Below are 17,325 nucleotides of genomic sequence, written 5' to 3'. Positions count from 1 at the left end.
TCAGGACGAAACATATGTCAGTTTAATCCCATAGATGTCTCTGTATATTTGTATCCGCATCCCTGCTGAAATGTGATGAAATTTGCAATGACAGGATGAAATAAAACAGTGCTTGTGTTCAGAGCTCGCCTGTAGGATTGAAAGGCAAAGGTGGGGAATAACGCTGTACACTACATGGAAAGACGTCTGCAAGTGAGTTTTGAAGCATGCAGTGCTGGTGACCAATGTGCAGCTTAACTGTGACTGTAAGTAATGCTGCATTCTGGCCCCATTTTTGCAAATGAAAGTTAATGAATGTCTTTGAGGGTCATCAGACAAACTCCCATTGCGTTGTCCCTGTTTTACTGGGATCATTTATTTTGCAGAAATCATGGCTGGTTTTTGCAGACTTTCTGTATCAAGCCTGTGCTATGAGAAAACAGAACGGTTGGCTTTGTGCTGCTCAGCTTTTATGCAGGGCTACAATCTGTGTCAGACAAGGTCTGCCCAAACAATGTTATTTATGCACTGGCATAGCTTTGCAAGTGACTTATGCTAAGCTAAAAAACTCTCTGCTTTCGGGACCACTGTTATTCCTCCCTGCATAGAGGAAGCAGCTTTCTTAATTATAAGCAGTTGCTGAAAAGTTCCTCCAGCCGAAGCAGATGATTACAACCTCCCGTGCTGCTCTATGGGCATCACACACTAGCAGAGCCATCTCTAGCACTAACAGAGATTCACAAAGCAGCAACCTAACAAATTCCTGTCCATCTGCCCATTTGGAGGCATTCATTTTTAGTTGGTGATGCTAACCTTAATTTGCAGTCCTCCTTTCCTTGATCTACTGCCTTGATTGTGCAATATATTGATATGAGCATTCAGAGAAAAAAGCCTTTCAAAAGATAGACATTAGCTAATCAGGCAGTGCCAAATGAATACTTAATATGTGTACAGTAAGCCATATTCCCATTTCACCATGTTCTTTTTATCTCAATATCACCATGAAGGACTTTTGTGTGTGTATATATGTATATATTCACTTATGTGATCGTCATTTATATCAACATAGAGCTAAAGAATGCAAGACGCCTTTTATTCTCCCTGTGTGCCTGCTCCAGCCCAGGAGCAGCAGGCTTAAGCTGCTCTTCGACATGCCTCAGAATGACACAATGAAGTGGTTTTCCTTAATGTTGTTTCAGGTTATATAATCAAGTTTTTGCCTCCCTGCAGTGTTTAAATGGAAGCTTAACTCCAGTGGTGTTTCCACGCATTAGGTTTCACTGTATTTATCTACTTCCAGCACTGAATTTCTTCATACAAAGGTTTGAATATGATATGCAGTACTTAAAATAAAGGGGGAGGGGGGAGGGAATAACTGGCAACACAAAGCTCTCTCCAGTGAAATGAGTTGAAATATTGTTGTGGGTTCGAGTACAAATAGTTCTGAGCCCACTGTGACAATCCCTGCTTCTGACATGGCTGTGCATAAAAGGCTCCCCTGGCAAGCTGCCGGAGCCTGAATGTTGCTGAGGCTTCTGTTCTTATCTTAGCCTGGAGGAAAATGTGATGGGAAAGGGGTCTGAGGAGGGAGAGAGTTTAGAAGTCGTCTGAGGGTGATGGAATAAAATTGAAATGGAGATCTAAATGTATTGAGTCACTGGATGATCTCTAAAGAGAAGTGGAAACTCTGTTGGTTAGACCATTTCACATGGAAACAACAATAAAAGACCAAGAAAGGATTTCACTCCTGTTAGAATCCTTGATTATTTCTCCCCTATGCAAAACATGGAACGTATTTGAAAGCATCTTTAAATTCCATAAAATATAATGTTCTCTACAAAGTTGCATTTGCTTTAATATAAGAGTGTCATGGCTTTCTTGGCTGCTGCTAAAATATTGTCTTGTATTTTCCAGTTCTACTTTTCAAATAACCAGCACAAAACTCTGAATACTGAAAATTCACCGTTTACAGGAAGAAATTAGCTACCTTCCAAAGGAAGAAAAAGGGCATTTCAGTGTTTCTATCAATCCAGCTCGGATGAATGCAGGTCTGTCAGCTGTGTGCCACAATGAGAATGGAGTTTGTAGCGGCATGAGTGGAGATGCAGTTAATAATCCAGCAAGAAGAGCAGAGAGGCTGCTGTGCTTGTTTTGTGTGAGCCCCCAAAGAGCTGCGAGGAATGGCTTTGTTGCTGGTGACCTGGGCTGCATACAAATCACTTTTGCCAAGTGAAAATCACTTCTCCCCTATGCTGTTCCATCTCACTGCTGGTGCCTCCAAACTACAGCATGTCTCCTCCCTTCCATTCTTATGAGGCACAGGGAAGTGCAGTGAGATGTAGATTCTTCTGTACGCTCCCAGAAAACTCATAATTAATTACTCCAGTGCTTGTAATTGATGAGAATTGAATTATTATATCCGGTCCTAAGGAACGTGAACAATATAGGAGTCCTCAGTGATCACAGTATTTCTTAATGTAAGTGGGAATGGATTTTGCTTGAATGCATATAATTGAGCCATTTCTTTATAAGCCTAGCAATATGCTGTTATAAATGATTATGGGTGGCTTCTGTATATCATTCTTTCCTACATTCTCTATTAAAAACTGGAAATGGAGGTGCAAGAAAGGTGAAACAATTAGGCCAGGGCTGCTCACTGGGTTCTAACAGGTGAACAATACTGGGACTAATGAGCTTAATTTCATCTGTCTAATGGTTGTAATAGGAAAGCTAACAGTGCTGCATAGTTAACACTTTTAGACTTACATCTTATAAGACTGAATCACTCGTTGACATCAGTTGAATGTTCAATAGATTGACTGGTTATCACGACACAGAACAGGCTGACAGCATGGTGACATCGGTATGGGTAATAGAGAATTGATTGTAGCTAAGTAGGTGGCTCTGAACAACCGTGCTGTTATAACTACAGGCAGAAGTTGGCCTTCAGGCCTTTCTGGACCTTCTCCCACGTATTTCTAAGTCTGGGTTTACATCTTTAATGAAAATAAGAAGTATTCTTGGAAAAAGACTTAGGACATATGTAGAAACACAGCAGTCGCAGCTTCAGACAGTTCATATGTAACTTGCTTCATGTTTTACATCTCTTTTCTTCATTCCACGTGCAGAAAGAAATATAGAGTATACGATTTGCTTGAGCACATACATATGTGTTGGTGTGTGTCTATCTGCTTTGCTTGTAATAACTCGACCTTGCTGTTGATTTGGGAAGATAATTAAAGATCTTCAAACAAACAAGCAAGCAAATAAAAACCTAACCGGTCTCATTAAGTTTAGTGGAGCTGCTGAGCCAGGCTGAGAAAACATACTATTCATTCTTTCCCTTTGAAAAGGTACCAGCATGAGCTGCATTGTTAGCAAGTAGCAGAGAATTCACTGCACGAGGGTGGAGAGCATACATAAATAAACACACACACACATAGAAGCGTTCAGTTAACATCTATACCTTATTAGATAAAATACGTTAGAAGAAAATGGAGTGGTTTCTTGCTCAGGGCATGATTTACTTCCCTCATGCAATAAAAATGATTCTCTGCTAGAGCATCGCAGTTGCTACTGATGAATAAACCTCCAAAGAGCTGTGTTATTCTGCTAAGTGGCATTCCCACCGAGCTGCCTAACTGAACTAAAAGTCACGTTTCAAGCTGGGTTTGCAATGGGAACATCTGAGCTACAAAGAAAAGCTGTAACTTGTAGCACCATCCTTGTCCACGTCTTTAGCTTAACGCAAAGCTTTTCTTGTCACCTTTTCAAGTCCCCAGGACCACACCACACATTTCCCTAGTAAAAACATCTAGACAGGCACACAGGGAGTTTTTCCTGCTGGCATTTCCAGCCTTGAGCTGTTAAATTATGGGGCTAGGGGGGGATATTAGGAACAATTCACACTCGGGATGAGTGGCGATGCATTGGCACAGGCTGCACAGGAGGTGGTGGAGTCAACCAACCAATGAGGTGTTATAGAACCATGGGGATGTGACACTGAGGGATGTGCTCAGTGGACATTGGGGTTGGCCTTGGGGACCTCAGTGGACTTATCCAACCTTAATGACCTGCAGGATGAATGGGGACTATAATGATGATGACTGACACCCCATCCTCCTTCCTCAGCTCTCTGGCACTAATATATATATATATACACACACACTTTGAAGCACCAAAATACAAAGTCATGAGGCAAAACTAAAGCCCAGCGAGGTGAAGGCCTCCTGCCCAGAGCTCTACCTATGTATACCTACAGTCTATGGCTGTTTCATAGTGTAGCTATAGGGTGCTACGCTCCCTACAGCGATCCCCGTACCAAAGAGCAACGCGCGAGGCTTTCTGTCCCTTCTCGCCTTCCGTACCCGCCCGCAGAGCTATGGCGGGACGGCAGGAGCCGCTTCCCCACCGCGTAGACAAACGCACAGCGGACTACATTTCCCAGCAATACCCCGCGGCGCTGCGCATGCGCGTCGCACTTTCCTCGCGCCATCTTGGTGCCCACTCCTTCCATCTCTGAGTGGCTGAATGAAGGGATGAAGGCGCGCGGACTACAACTCCCATCGTGCCTTGCGGAACCCGCGCATGAGCAGTGCGTTCCGCCGCCATCTTGGCCGGGGGGGAAGCGCTGCCGCCACAGCCGCCAAACAAACCCGAGAGCGGCACCGCGGGGGGGAGGAGGGGTCGTGTCGCTGAGGAGTCTTTCGATGTGCCGGGTACGGCCGGGAAGGTGAGTCCCCCTTCCCCAGCAACACCTCTATACCTTCCCCAGTGCTTTCCCTTAGGAGCAACCGAGCTGCTCTCCTTCCTTGGGTCGCCGGGGACCCGCCGCCCCCTCATGGGCCCGGCGCCCGCTCCCTGTGTGCGCGGCCTTGTCCTCCTTTCTATCCTTAAAGCCCTTCTATGAGGCACCGGAGAAACCCCATTAAGCCCATTAAGGGCTGGAGGGAACCCGGGGTTGGCTGCAGCCTGAGGGCTCCCTCCTGGGGAGCTCCAAACCCGGGGCTTTTGTTCCCTATGCTCCCCTCGGGCCCTTCATCCCCGTCCTCCTCCTCAGGGAGAGATGCTTCCTCCCTCCCCCCCCCCCCCCCCCCCCCTCCATCCTGTATTTGAATGGTTAATCTTTTAATTTTTTAATTTATTTTATTATTTGAGTGGACGGGGAAAGCAGATTTCCACCTTATTTTCTGCCGTTCTCTCATAGATCGGTGCTAAATGCGTTGTGGGGGGGGGGGGGGGGGTGTGCGGATCGCTGGGTGAGTTCTTATAATAGGTGATCTGTGCATAAAGAGAGGGAGGAGACACGAGCATCAATTCGGACAGTGTTTCCCCAAAAGGCTGGGGCAGGAGGTAGGAAACTCAGGATAAAAAGGCTTTGGCTTGTGAGAGATCATAGGAAGCCTCACGCCTTTGTGAAACTGCTGAATTCCTGCATGGTAACGCATGCCATTAGGTTGGGGTAGGGATGGGAGAGAATGTGGTGTTGTGAGCAGCCAGGGGACTTTGCATTGGGAGGTCGATAAGACACGGTGGGCTCACTACTGTGTTTTTTGTTCCTTTTCAGGGAGGCTGAGCTCTGCGGGAGCACGGGGACGAGATGCCTGTGGTGTGGCCAACGCTTCTGGATCTCAGCAGAGATGAATGCAAGAGGATCCTTCGCAAACTGGGTACAGTAAGATGCAATTTGTGGGTCTGTATGTTTGCCCTTCTTAAGACACACCTGCCTGCTGCTTCCATGAAATGTTTTATTATGTCTACGGGCAACTTGCAAGTGATTTCCTGTTTTTTCCATGTGTCATTAGTCTGACAGCCGTGGCTTAAAATGATGTTGGGCAGGCTCTCTGCCTGAGGAATAGGGATAGAACAGAATTGTTTTCATTTGATTGGATCTCTCATAGATATCCCTCTCCATCTTTGCTTTGGTGTTGCAGCGTTTATGGTTATGAACGTGTGACATCATGTCTGGGCAAGATGAGGGCCTTCATTTCTGTGTTAAGACGCCCATTTGTACCAAAAGGGCATAACGTTCTAGTTTGATACCGTGGTGTTTCTATAGTAAAGGCTTACAGATTCATATCCTATACCAGATTGGAAGAGACCTGTGAGAATCACAGAGCTCTGCTTCTGGCCTTTCACATACTTGAAATGTAATAAAGAAGTAGTCGTAGAATCACTAAGGTTGGAAATGACCTAAAAGATCATCCAGTCCAACCATTCATCTATTACTAACAGCTCCCACTAAACCAAGTCCCTCTGTATGGTATTTTGTGCCTTTCAACCTTCACTGAAGTGAGTTATCAGAGAAATGTGGGATGTGTTCTTACTTTACAGCAGGAGCTTTTTGTGTTGTTTCAGATCTAGCTTAATACCTGTGTACCTTGCCCAACAAGCATGTGTGTATATATATTGAGATTTGTTATGCTCTCTAATTGCAAATGGGCAAGGACACATCCTATTGTGTTTTAGAAGTTAATAAAAATATTTGCTGTTTCCTTACATGCGAAGTTTTTTGCTACCATAGGAGAGAGGATCCTTTGGTCTGATCCTACACTGTGTATTTTGTGTTCCTAAGAAACTGTTGTTTTGTTTCTTAAGGGCTTTTTCGGAGTTAAATGATGCATAGTATTAGAAGAAAAGGAACGTAGGTTTCTTTTCAGGCTGTCCTCAGAGGAGTTTGTTATAGGAGGTGATGTCAGGAAGAAAGCTGAGCCTACCACAAACTTCCTGTGACGGTTGAGTTAGTCACTCAGCTTTTCTTGCTCGTGTTTTGCAAGTTAAAAGATTGCGTGTTGTATTCCTTAGCTATGCAAAGGTTCTCATACACTGTGAACCTTTCAATACCTGAAGGGAACTTACTCCCAGGAGGGGAGTAAACTCTTGGAAAGGGCTGACAATAGCAGGACTAGGAGAAATGGTTTTAAGTTAAAAGAGGGAAGATTTAGGCTGGATGTTAGGGGGAAGTTCTTCACTAGGAGAGTGGTTAGGCCCTGGAACAGGCTGCCCAGGGAGGTTGTGGATGCCCCGTCCCTTGGAGGTGTTCAAGACCAGGTTGGACAGGGCCCTGGGCAACCTGATCTATGGGGTCTCTATGGGGATCTATGGGGTCTATGGGGTCTCTATGGGGATCTATGGGGTTTCCTGGGCAACCTGATCTAGTAAATGTGTATGTTTGGTGGCCCTGCTAGGCAGGGGGGTTGGAACTACATGATCCTTGAGGTCCCTTCCAACCCGGGTCATTCTGTGATTCTGTGAAACCGTCGCTGTTGTCTTCCGAGAGATGTGATTTTTTTTTTACCTTGCTCTTTTTTCACTTTGCTTCTTGAGAATCCGGGATGTGCGTTTTATTGGAGCGGTGACGCAGTTGTTGCACGCAGCATCAAAATGAAGCTGCGCATCCATTAAGGTGATAGCTGTAGGTTTGAAGAGAGATACTCGAGGGCCACAAAACTAAGAGAAAGTACAGGATGCCAAAAAATGCAGACCGGATCTGTGCTACTAAATTATGCTAACGTAGCTTTAGCTGGCTGGAAGGGTGGAAAAAAAAAATAGCCTTCCAGCCCAGCTGACGGCGGTGTGCTGGCAGAACCCTGCTGGTGCAGCTAAGCCAAACAGAACTGCAGCTACACCTCCTCCAGTGACATAACCTAGGCTGACAGGAAAAAAATAAAAGAAATAAAAATCCTTTTTTTTTTTTTTTCTTTTTAATTTTTTTTTTGCTGGCATGAGCTGTGTCCCCGCCAGAGGGCCCTGCCAGCATAACAGAGATAAGAGCTTGTAGCAGCCTCGTCGCTTCTGGAGTAGAGGAGCTCTCCGTTTATACAGGCACACCAGAAGGCTGGAGGTAGATGGAGCTTGTCTGCCAGCCGTGAAGCAGATCAATTGAGCTCTCAGCCCAACATCTTGTTCAAGGCAACATACAGTGGTGCAGGGGAAGCTGAAATGTATCCTGAGCTGTGCAGTGCCTTGTGTTGCCCTGCAGCCTTCGTGGCTTATAACTGAATCACCTCGCACTTGAAATAATGGTATTTATTTGTGAAACTCGGGTTTTGAAGCATTTATTGGCTTGTTTGATGGTTTCATTTTGAAAACACAGGACATCAGTTAGTAATGCTGTGGAGACAGAAGGGTGAGGAAGCTGGTTACAGCTTCTGTGTAGTCTTTTCTAACTTCCAGAAAGCCAGAATGTGCACTTTTAAAGCCTTAGTTTAGAGTATCTGTATTGAAAATGAAAAGAAAAAAAGGAAGAAAAGAATCTCTTTGCAGTCTCTTTGCTAAGTAATCACGCAGTTGTATCCGAGGATTGTTTGATGTTGTTAACAGAGGAAAATAATTAGTATCTTAAATATTGTAACGTGGTTGTCTAAATAAATGTTGATATTACTAATAACCAGTGCATTAATTAGCGAATGTTTTATAAGCGAAGCTGTAAATGCTTCTGTAGGTCTCTCAGCATCCCCGTGCAGGCTGTGGAGTTAACCAAGGAGACTCTGCTTTGTGTCTTTCCTACTTAATCAGGGCAGCAGAGCAGGGCTTCTTTTCAACACAACTCCTTGATTTGATTTGTTAATTGGCTTTTTGGAATCCCAGTCTGAGCAGCATCGGTCTTCTTTAATTGCAGGAAAATTCAGATGTGTTTTGAGGCTCTTGTTAGGTTTCAACCTGGCCCCTTTTTTTAATGCTTTTGGCTACATGGGATCTGTTGTGGGGGTGGGTGGGTTAGCTGCTTCTTGAAATGGAGCTCCGAATGAAAGTCATCTGCAGAAACAGCGAAAGAATTTGTATTGTTGGTTCAATGCACGGCCATTAGTAATGTTTTCTTTTAACACTTAGTGCTAAGCTTAGAATAGCAAGCTAACAGGCTCCAAATGTATGTGCATTAGGCGTTTTTCACCCTGCTTGGTAGGACAACAGTCCAATATTTCATTAGCCTTTAGCTGTTTTGAAAGCACTGATGGAATGGCGTTCTCATGAGTCACCTGGTATTTCATGTTTATGTTACATCCCAGTTACATTTTTGCATGCTAATCTTCATGATGGCCCTACATTTAGGACTGGCTGGATTGTTTGATGTACTGTATGGCTGCAATTCACTGCAGTGCATTGTATTCAGATTCGAGCAATTGTACACATCAGGTGAATGGGCATGAAAGATAATAACGATCGTGTTTAGCAAAATGGAGCTTATGCTCTCCATGCTAATTAAGGAGCAGCGCTAGGGAAAACAAGTCTGTTACTCTTTTGATAGTGTATTTCTTCTCTAAGCCTTGGAACTTTTAATAGTGATATGTATTAAATATTTTCTTCTGCTTCTGGAGAGTTCCAAGCAACTACTCAAATTTCTGGGCTGTTTTTTCAAGGTTTCTTTGTTGAACTGTCAGCTCGGGGAGTGCTTGGGTTTATAAAGCGAGGTAATCCTCTGTGATGATACAGTTGTTTCATAGAAAAGCTGTAGGCTGCCTAATAATTGACTGAAAGAGTTCTAAACCATCAATCTCTTCTGAAAAGCACTAACTAATTGAAAGACATGTTCCTTGTAATGATTTTGGAAATTAATAGAGTACTGTCAGTAATACTGAAAATAACATTTTTTTCCCTTTGCTGTGAGCATTAAATAGAACTACTGTTTGTTCTAATTCTTCAGAGCTGGAGGCATATGCGGGTGTCATCAGTGCCTTACGTGCACAGGGAGATCTTACGAAAGAGAAGAAGGATCTTCTTGGAGAACTCTCTAAAGTTCTTAGGTAACCCTGACCTTTTTAAAGTAAGAACTGGTGGCCTCTTTAAGAACCTAACATGCTTTTTGTATTGCTAACACTGTAAAACAAATCTTAATTATCTTGCGGGTGTTTGATTCTGATTTGGCTTTGGGTTTTGAGCTTCTGTGGGTGAAGATTTACTGTTTTGCTGGAGGCTTTTGAGATATCTAGTGATTGCAGCTATCTCATGAATGCTTGCTAGCTCCGGGTTCCATCAAAGTAGGATTTTGATGTCTTTGGAGCCATGTTGTAGCAAGGACGAACACTGTATGTTCTGTATAAATTCTTCTACCTTAACATTTCCATCTTTCATTAGGAAGTTGGAAATTAGCTGTTTTGCAGTGGTACCCAGCAATCAGTAATGTTCTCTTTATTCTTCAGTAGCACTCGTTGTGCAATGATGCATTCGTTCTTTCTCACTGTGACAGCAAAAATTAAGTGACAGTCTCTTAAACGTAAATGCCTGTCCCCCTTTGTCTCCTGAGTGGATTATTCATAAGTTTCTTTTTAACTGAAAATTCTTGATAAATGTTCACGTCTCCCTCTGACTAAAATATATTGGTATTTTCTTAATAGTATTTCAACAGAGAGACATCGTGCTGAAGTTCGAAGAGCAGTAAATGATGAACGGCTAACGACTATTGCACACAAGTAAGTTATAGGTCATTTCCTACATGATTTCCAAAGGTACCCTTTGGAAAATCCATTATGTCTTAACTGAACGATAGAACTTTCAAAATTGATGGTGGTTTAAAGAGCAGTGTATGACTGAAAGAATTACTGTATCACATTTAGTTCAGGGTGCGAGAACGGATTTAATCTTTTGGATCTCAGGGCATCCCATTCACTATATATGGCACAGCATAGGAAAGTCTTCTCGTCAAGGGCAGCTTTCTGTAAAATAGACCAGAAGAAACAGAATAAAGAGATAAAATGTAAACTTGATAAGCAGCTTGTACAGTTTTTCATCTTTGTTTTATAATTGTTTTTAAATTTAATAGTCTTTAAATCCATTTGTAAAGGTCGTAATAAGAGATACTCGTCTATGTAGAAAGACAAAAGGAAGGGAAGATATGATAGAGACTAGTGGAAAACAATGCATCAGCAGCGAGGTGGAAAAAAAAGAACTGCAGCAAGCTGTCTGATGACATCAGTGTCCACTGTTCCCTGCTTGATGCAGCTGCTGTGCTGGCATCAGCTGGGCTGGTTTCTCCTTCCATTTGCTTTCCTAGGCTCCACTTGTCTTTGAGAGATGGAGAGGAGCAAGAGGACAAGCACTTATGTATCTCTGGTAGTTAATAGTCTTAAGAAGAGTGCTGAAAGAGGGATGGATTTGGATGATTCCCTATTTACTTTTGTGTTATAACCATTGATTTTCAGTTTGCCTCCTGTAGCTTAGGTGTTATGGTGAGGAAAAACAAATGGAAATCATGCAACTAGCAAGCTGCTTGGAGTTAGCAATTGTCTGATCATAGACTTACCAAGATCACCATACTGCTTTAGTGCTGCAGGATATTTAACATTTTAGTGGTTTAATGCTCATGTTTAAAGAATCAGAAATGCGCTGTTTACCAAACAAAAACCCACCAACTTCTTCGCGCTTCTTTAGAGAAAGAGAACAAATAATAACAGAAAAATAAGCATTATATTGTCAAGTCTGGCTTATTTCCTTAAGTATCCTTTTTAAGTAGCAGTTCTGTTTTTAGCATTTTCCAGAACAAGAGTACAGTTTGTCCCGAAGTATCGAACTTCAAACGGACGAGATATTATAATCCAGGCAAGGTGCAACTGTAAAGTGCTGCATCTCTTTATTTTTCCTCTGGTAAATTCTTTGTAAGTGATGGTTGGTAATGTAGTATTTGGCTTAAACAATCTAACTCATTAGGAAAACAGACTCTGCTAGCTTTGCTTTGTGCAACATTTGTAGTCTTATTTTTACCTCAGCTGGCGCAGCTCTGCTTGAACTGTGTGAATATGTATGAAGAATGCTGAAGCATATCAAGATTTAACAGCAGAGCAGATTCTCTGCATTTCGTGAACTAATTTGTTGTAGTTTTTGCTGCAACTTGCTTGCAGTAGTTCATGTGGGAAGTTGTTTCTCAGAATATATTAATACATTAGATGGGTTGGTTTGTTTAAGAACAACGTAGCAGCATTGAAAAATAATCTGTTATTCTGATTTTACTGATTTCTCGAATGAGCGCTGTAAAATAGTCATAAACAGGAACAGCTCTCTACCTAGACAAGCATTTTTTGAAGCATGTCGGTTTGTGTATAAGTACTAAGACTGAAAGGAAATGAGAGGAATTACAGAATTGTAGGGGTTTAAAGGGACCTTTAGACATCATTGAGTCCAACCCCCCTGCAAAGCAGTCTCTCTACAGCAGGCCAGGGAGGAGCAGACTGGATTCTGTAGAGAAAGATGCACAGGGTGTACCTAAATCATTTCATGTTCTGTTACTTTGTTTGGGACTACTTAAGTCAGTCTGAGAAATTTCTGTTAATGCAACTTTTGTTTCACCTCAGAAGCTGAGGTTTTTCTCTTGCAATTTAATCAGCTTTGGTAATCTTTCATGAAATCTATGGAATCTGTAGGTATTTTTGTCATCCAGAAGTGGAGGGTAAACTAGCTCTACCTGAATAGTAGATAATCTAATATGGGGGAGTTGGGCATGACATGTGCAGCCCTTTAAGAGCTTTATAAAGCATAATATTAAAAGAAACAGCAACTCTTAGATATGCTATGGGAGGATTTCTGCGTCAGTTGGGAAAAATGTAAGGGCTGTCATGAAAGGAAGAAGACTGGAGATATTTCTCTAGTGTGTCTTTAGAAACAGCCTTTTAAATTTTCACTGTTGAAAAGAGGAACTTAAGAGTAGTGAGCGCTTAGGAAAGTCAGCAGAAAAGTTAAACATTTTCCTTTCTGTTTAGTATGTCCGGGCCAAACAGCTCTTCGGAATGGTCTATAGAAGGTCGTCGACTGGTGCCGCTGATGCCACGTCTTGTTCCACAAACAGCTTTCACTGTTACAGCTAATGCTGTTGCCAATGCAGCTGTTCAGCACAACGCATCTCTTCCGGTCCCTGCAGAAACTGGAAACAAGGAAGGTGAGAAAGTGCTGAGGTTCTACACAAAATACGCATGGTTTAAATTGTTTTCTTAGTGCTAGATGCCTTAACAATCCAAATATTGCTTAGTGCACAACATTTATAGAAATAAGAGGGATTTCCTTATTATACCTTGGTAGCATCTGCAGCATAAATCTGACAGCTAATGTCAGTTACCAATCTAGATAAACATTTACAGAAATGAAAGAGGTCATTATACTGAATGAATACTAAAATTAAAGAGAAATGAATGAACTGTAATGTAAAACACCTGTATTACTGTAAAGAAGTATGAAAGGATGAACCCTAGAATTGGCAGCACAAGTTTCTGGGTATGAGAGGAGGGGAAGTTAGATTTCTCCTTTGAAGGCAATTAATTCCATGGCCATGCTGAAAGCAAACTTAGGAGTATTCAACAACAGGACTGCAGAGGCAAGTATGTGGATATGCCCCACAATAAGTCTTTGGCTTCCATTCTAATTGCTGAGGCAGGGATAGAATAATAGATCTCTGCACTTCAGTTACATGGAAGGTGTTTTTTCTCCTCTTCAGTGGTGTTTTGCTAGTCCTACACAAGTACCACTTCAACCCCAACATCTACCCTTGTTCTAAGTAGCAGTGTAGCAACAGTGTAGTCCCCTAGACCCATCAGTTCAGCCTCCAATATAATGGTCTTGCCAAGTGAAAGTACTGCTTACATCAAAAGTGATAATTGTAACTGTTTATCAAAAGGCAAAGAAAAGGCCTATTTTGTGTCTGAAGCATGGACTGAAATAGATGCTTTAGCCTTGGGCAAGTCATTTAATGGCTTTATGCCTTCGTTTAGTCTAAAGTGGGTATATTGCTTCCTTTTACCAGGGAAATTGCTGCAGGGTGCACGAAGGGGAAAAGACAACAGGGCTGTAAAGCATTTTTAAAGTGACATGTAGACATTACTTTGTTTCACTGGATTTCTAATCCAACTTGTTCAGAAGTTACTTTCAGTCTTGGATTGAGGGGGAAAAGGTTCTTAACATCTTAAAAAATTTAGGCTTACTGAATTATTACATGGTAATGAGTATAAAACCAGTCTAGACTCACAATAGAGTGAGGATAGGTTCTCATTTTTATCCTAACTGTTCTTAGATTTTTTTTCTCCCATGTCACTTGCTTTACTTTTGTTCTGCCTTTTAAAAGAGTTGTCCATCTTTCAGAGTGTGTTCCATCAGTCACAGCAGCTTTAACAAACTTGAATTAAGAGTAAACTTGGGCGAGCTGAGTTATAGTCCTGCCTTTGCTGCTGATCTGTTGTGACCTTACCCAAGTTGCAGCCTGATTGAGCCATTAACCTCTCTGTCCTCTGCTGCCTTGCTTGTCATTCGTGAGTTACATCGAGCTGCATTACTTCTGAGCTAAGTGCTTCTGGAACACTTGGCAGAAGTTCAGCTTCTAGCATGAAATTACAGGAATAACATTCTTACAAAACCCCAGCAATGAAAACAAGGAATGAAATGAGCTGTACATAAGAAAAGATAATATCCAGCTAGCTTAATCCGTTTGGACTTTTGTTGTTGTTTTGCTGAAGAGGGTGGATAAAAATACATTTTTACCTTCAGTATTTCTTTGTAATGCACCAAGGTAACAATTGTGTTCTAACGTGCAGGCTGTGTGTGTTGTTTTTAATTGAACTGAGTACTTCTCTCATCTCCTTCTGAAACTCCTGCCCACTCTCAATGTGGTCAGTGACTTTGCGTAGCAAGTTTACAAAATGTGCTTTGTGTAGTACCTAGAGCCTGTTGCTAAAAGATATTCTTGGTATCCTAGGGATGAGGTTCACCTCTAGGCTTGTTCAGGACCATAAAGGAAATTGTTTGGAGCCTTGACTTGTAGATCCATGCTTAATCATGGTGTTTCAATGTGCTAAGGCTAATTTTTGAAGATGAAAGCCTTTCTCTAGGTCACTTTCCCATCTGTGTGTGTGGGGGGGGCAACCATCAGCCTTCTGCATGACTCTGATGTGTACCTGCCAATGAGTTGGTTATGGGCTAATACAGAATGCCATCTTTTGGAAACCATTTGCTGGTGCCACGTAGGCACTTTCTTGTCTGTGTTGATTCCTGGATCTTTACTTTTTGAATGCCTGAGTCCTTAGTTGTTTTAGAGATCGAATGTAGTTAGATCCTGACCTTAATTAGAGATTGTCTGTCAACCGTGTTTCCTTGTGTTTACAGCAAGGCTGCTTTTTACTGTGTCAGTGTTTGCTGTCTATAAGCCACAGGCATACAAAACAAGATCTTCAATCTTGTTCTTTGGAGGAGCATTGAGTCCTCTCTGTGTATCTTTTAATTTAATTTGTTTATCCCTGGCTATTTTGGTAAACATGCGTGTTACCTAGTTACTAAGAATTTACAAGGTAGTTAAACTATGTCATTCTACAATGCATACCAGTTTATGAACCTCTTGCCTACTTAAAGAAGTTTTATATGTATTTAAGATCCCTTGTTCATGCCGTAGAATGAAATATCTGTTGCTCAGTTGAATATTGCAGCAATTTGTTTGTACTTGTGTAGTAGGCAATTGTGGGGATGAGTGAAATTCTTTGAGGCTAGACTTGTTTTCTGTAATTGTATGCTAGGTGATGCCTTACTATTGCACAAAATGCACCAGACATAAACTTGCAAAGTGAGGTTTAAGTATGTTATGAATAAAAGTGGAACATGAGATACTGTGTTGACACAAAAAGGAGAAAGGTACTGTAACAAAAAGCGTATTATAACAAAAAGAATGTGCAAAGTTTGAAATTGGGAGAGATTACAGGAGGATAAACTGCACCTTTCCAGTGAACAACCAACAAGAGCAGGATAGTATGAGGTTATAAACTGATGCTATCCTAGCTTCCATGTACATGCATTTACATTGGGCGGACTTGATAGAGACAGAATGAAACTCTAGCATTAGCCCTATGTTTCTTTATCTTTTGTTTGAAAATGTGTGCAAGACTCAGCAAGTTTGAAGTGTTCTAGAAAGCACTGAGAGCCACAAGTGGGGGCAAATACTAATTTAGAGAAGCACTTCTCTTCCAGGTGTCAGCTGCTCAGATGATGATGAAAAGCCCCGCAAAAGACGGCGAACTAATTCTTCTAGTTCTTCCCCTGTTCTCCTAAAAGAAGTCCCGAAGGCAGTGACTCCTGTCACTAAAACTATCACAGTGCCTGTAAGTGGCAGCCCCAAGATGAGTAATATAATGCAGAGCATTGCCAACTCCTTACCACCACACATGTCGCCAGTGAAAATAACCTTCACTAAGCCCTCAACACAGACAACAAACACAACAACACAGAAGGTATGTGGGGGAAGCTGCCAAATGTTACTTTATTTTGGTTTTATTGGTGAATAAGATGTGATGTTTGACTCTTTCTTTCTGTGAACTGTCTAGCTGGTTGTTGTGGTTTTATTTTTTTTTTTAAGGATTATACTTGGGATAAGGTAATCCCACTTTAAAACAAAGAGAAAAACCAAGCTCGTGTATGAATTTAGTTCACCTGTGTGTGAAAGGACCTGGATTGACAGCTGTGGAGACTGAAGCCCTCTTTTTATCCACAGAACAGGTACAGCACAGGCAGCGGGAGTGCAAGCTTCCCCCAGACTGCCCCACCAATGTGCCTCAACCCTGACCTGAAGGGACCACTTCTAGGGATGAGAGGGGATTCAGTCTCCATGCTCATTCAATTCTTGGCCTCTCTGGTGAGACTGCCAACAAGGTTGCCAGTTAGTACCATTTGTGGTGTTGGGTTTTGTGATATGGACACTGATCCACTGAGAACTGGATCACATAGGCCACTGAACAGCCTTCAGATGGTAACAACTATTGGTCAAAGGTAATCTTTCTTATTTCTATTTTCCTTACTTATAACTATTCTTTGCAGTAGTAGATTTCCAGGAGAAGGTGGCATGGGCTTTCCCTTGCCTTGCCTTTTGTCTAGAGACTACGTTCTGGGGGTCTATAAGGCTTGCCATTGGAGCTGATGGAAGGCTGGGGAGGGCTTTATTTTCCTTTTAGTTCTAGTGTGCAGTTTCTCATTCTACATAAACAACGCTGTGATCAGATCAGTTTCATTATCTCAGCTGGGTATGCCCAGGTTTTGTGAGAATGCAGTATGTGAAGGTTTACCCATTTTGAAACTTTTTATTGGACTCAGATTTTAAGTGGCTGTTCTATTGCATGACTACTTTCCCATGCTTAACAGTGCATTTCAGATCTGTCTGCTTTTTTGTCCTTAAGGTTTAAAAAAGATTAATGCCTCAGACCAAGTCAACTCTTGGTTCAGTTATTAATTAAGACTTGTGTGAGAGAAAAAAATAATGAATTTTGCCTTGATACTGACAGGCTGGTTGTAGGCTGGCTATTAACGAGCATTTATTTTTTTTTCCAATGGTGAGAGTTTGACACTTGAACTCAAACCTTCAGACGGTATTTGTTCTTTAGTCTTGTTAATTGTTTT

At 42.0% G+C, this 17,325-nt stretch overlaps 1 protein-coding gene and 1 long non-coding RNA gene across 13 annotated transcripts in view; both read left to right on the top strand.

Moving 5' to 3' along the window:
• The first annotated feature begins 94 nt into the window (after positions 1-94).
• LOC146762901 (uncharacterized) lies at positions 95-3,144 on the top strand. Its single transcript, XR_014932197.1, has 2 exons — positions 95-245; positions 1,894-3,144. It is a non-coding gene; the product is annotated as an uncharacterized LOC146762901 (long non-coding RNA).
• Positions 3,145-4,597: 1,453 nt separating this feature from the next.
• Positions 4,598-17,325, top strand: part of EMSY (EMSY transcriptional repressor, BRCA2 interacting) — a 33,588-nt gene continuing 20,860 nt past the window's right edge. For 11 of the 12 annotated variants that reach the window (XM_085509942.1, XM_085509901.1, XM_085509896.1 and 8 more), the window contains exons 1-6: positions 4,598-4,711; positions 5,546-5,648; positions 9,623-9,722; positions 10,314-10,388; positions 12,669-12,844; positions 15,907-16,166. In XM_085509942.1, coding sequence (XP_085366068.1) covers positions 5,579-5,648; positions 9,623-9,722; positions 10,314-10,388; positions 12,669-12,844; positions 15,907-16,166 — 681 coding nt within the window. In that variant the 5' untranslated portion in view covers positions 4,598-4,711; positions 5,546-5,578. Of the gene's footprint in view, positions 4,712-5,545; positions 5,654-9,622; positions 9,723-10,313; positions 10,389-12,668; positions 12,845-15,906; positions 16,167-17,325 lie in introns of all 12 variants that reach the window. The other variant, XM_085509934.1, reaches the window with a different exon arrangement.

Source organism: Coturnix japonica, chromosome 1, assembly GCF_054131305.1.
Source record: "Coturnix japonica strain WE chromosome 1, WE-NBRP24, whole genome shotgun sequence".
In the NCBI taxonomy this organism is placed as follows: Eukaryota; Metazoa; Chordata; class Aves; order Galliformes; family Phasianidae; genus Coturnix; species Coturnix japonica.
The sequence above is the reverse complement of the archived record's forward strand: the minus strand, read 5'-3'. Positions and strand labels throughout refer to the sequence as shown.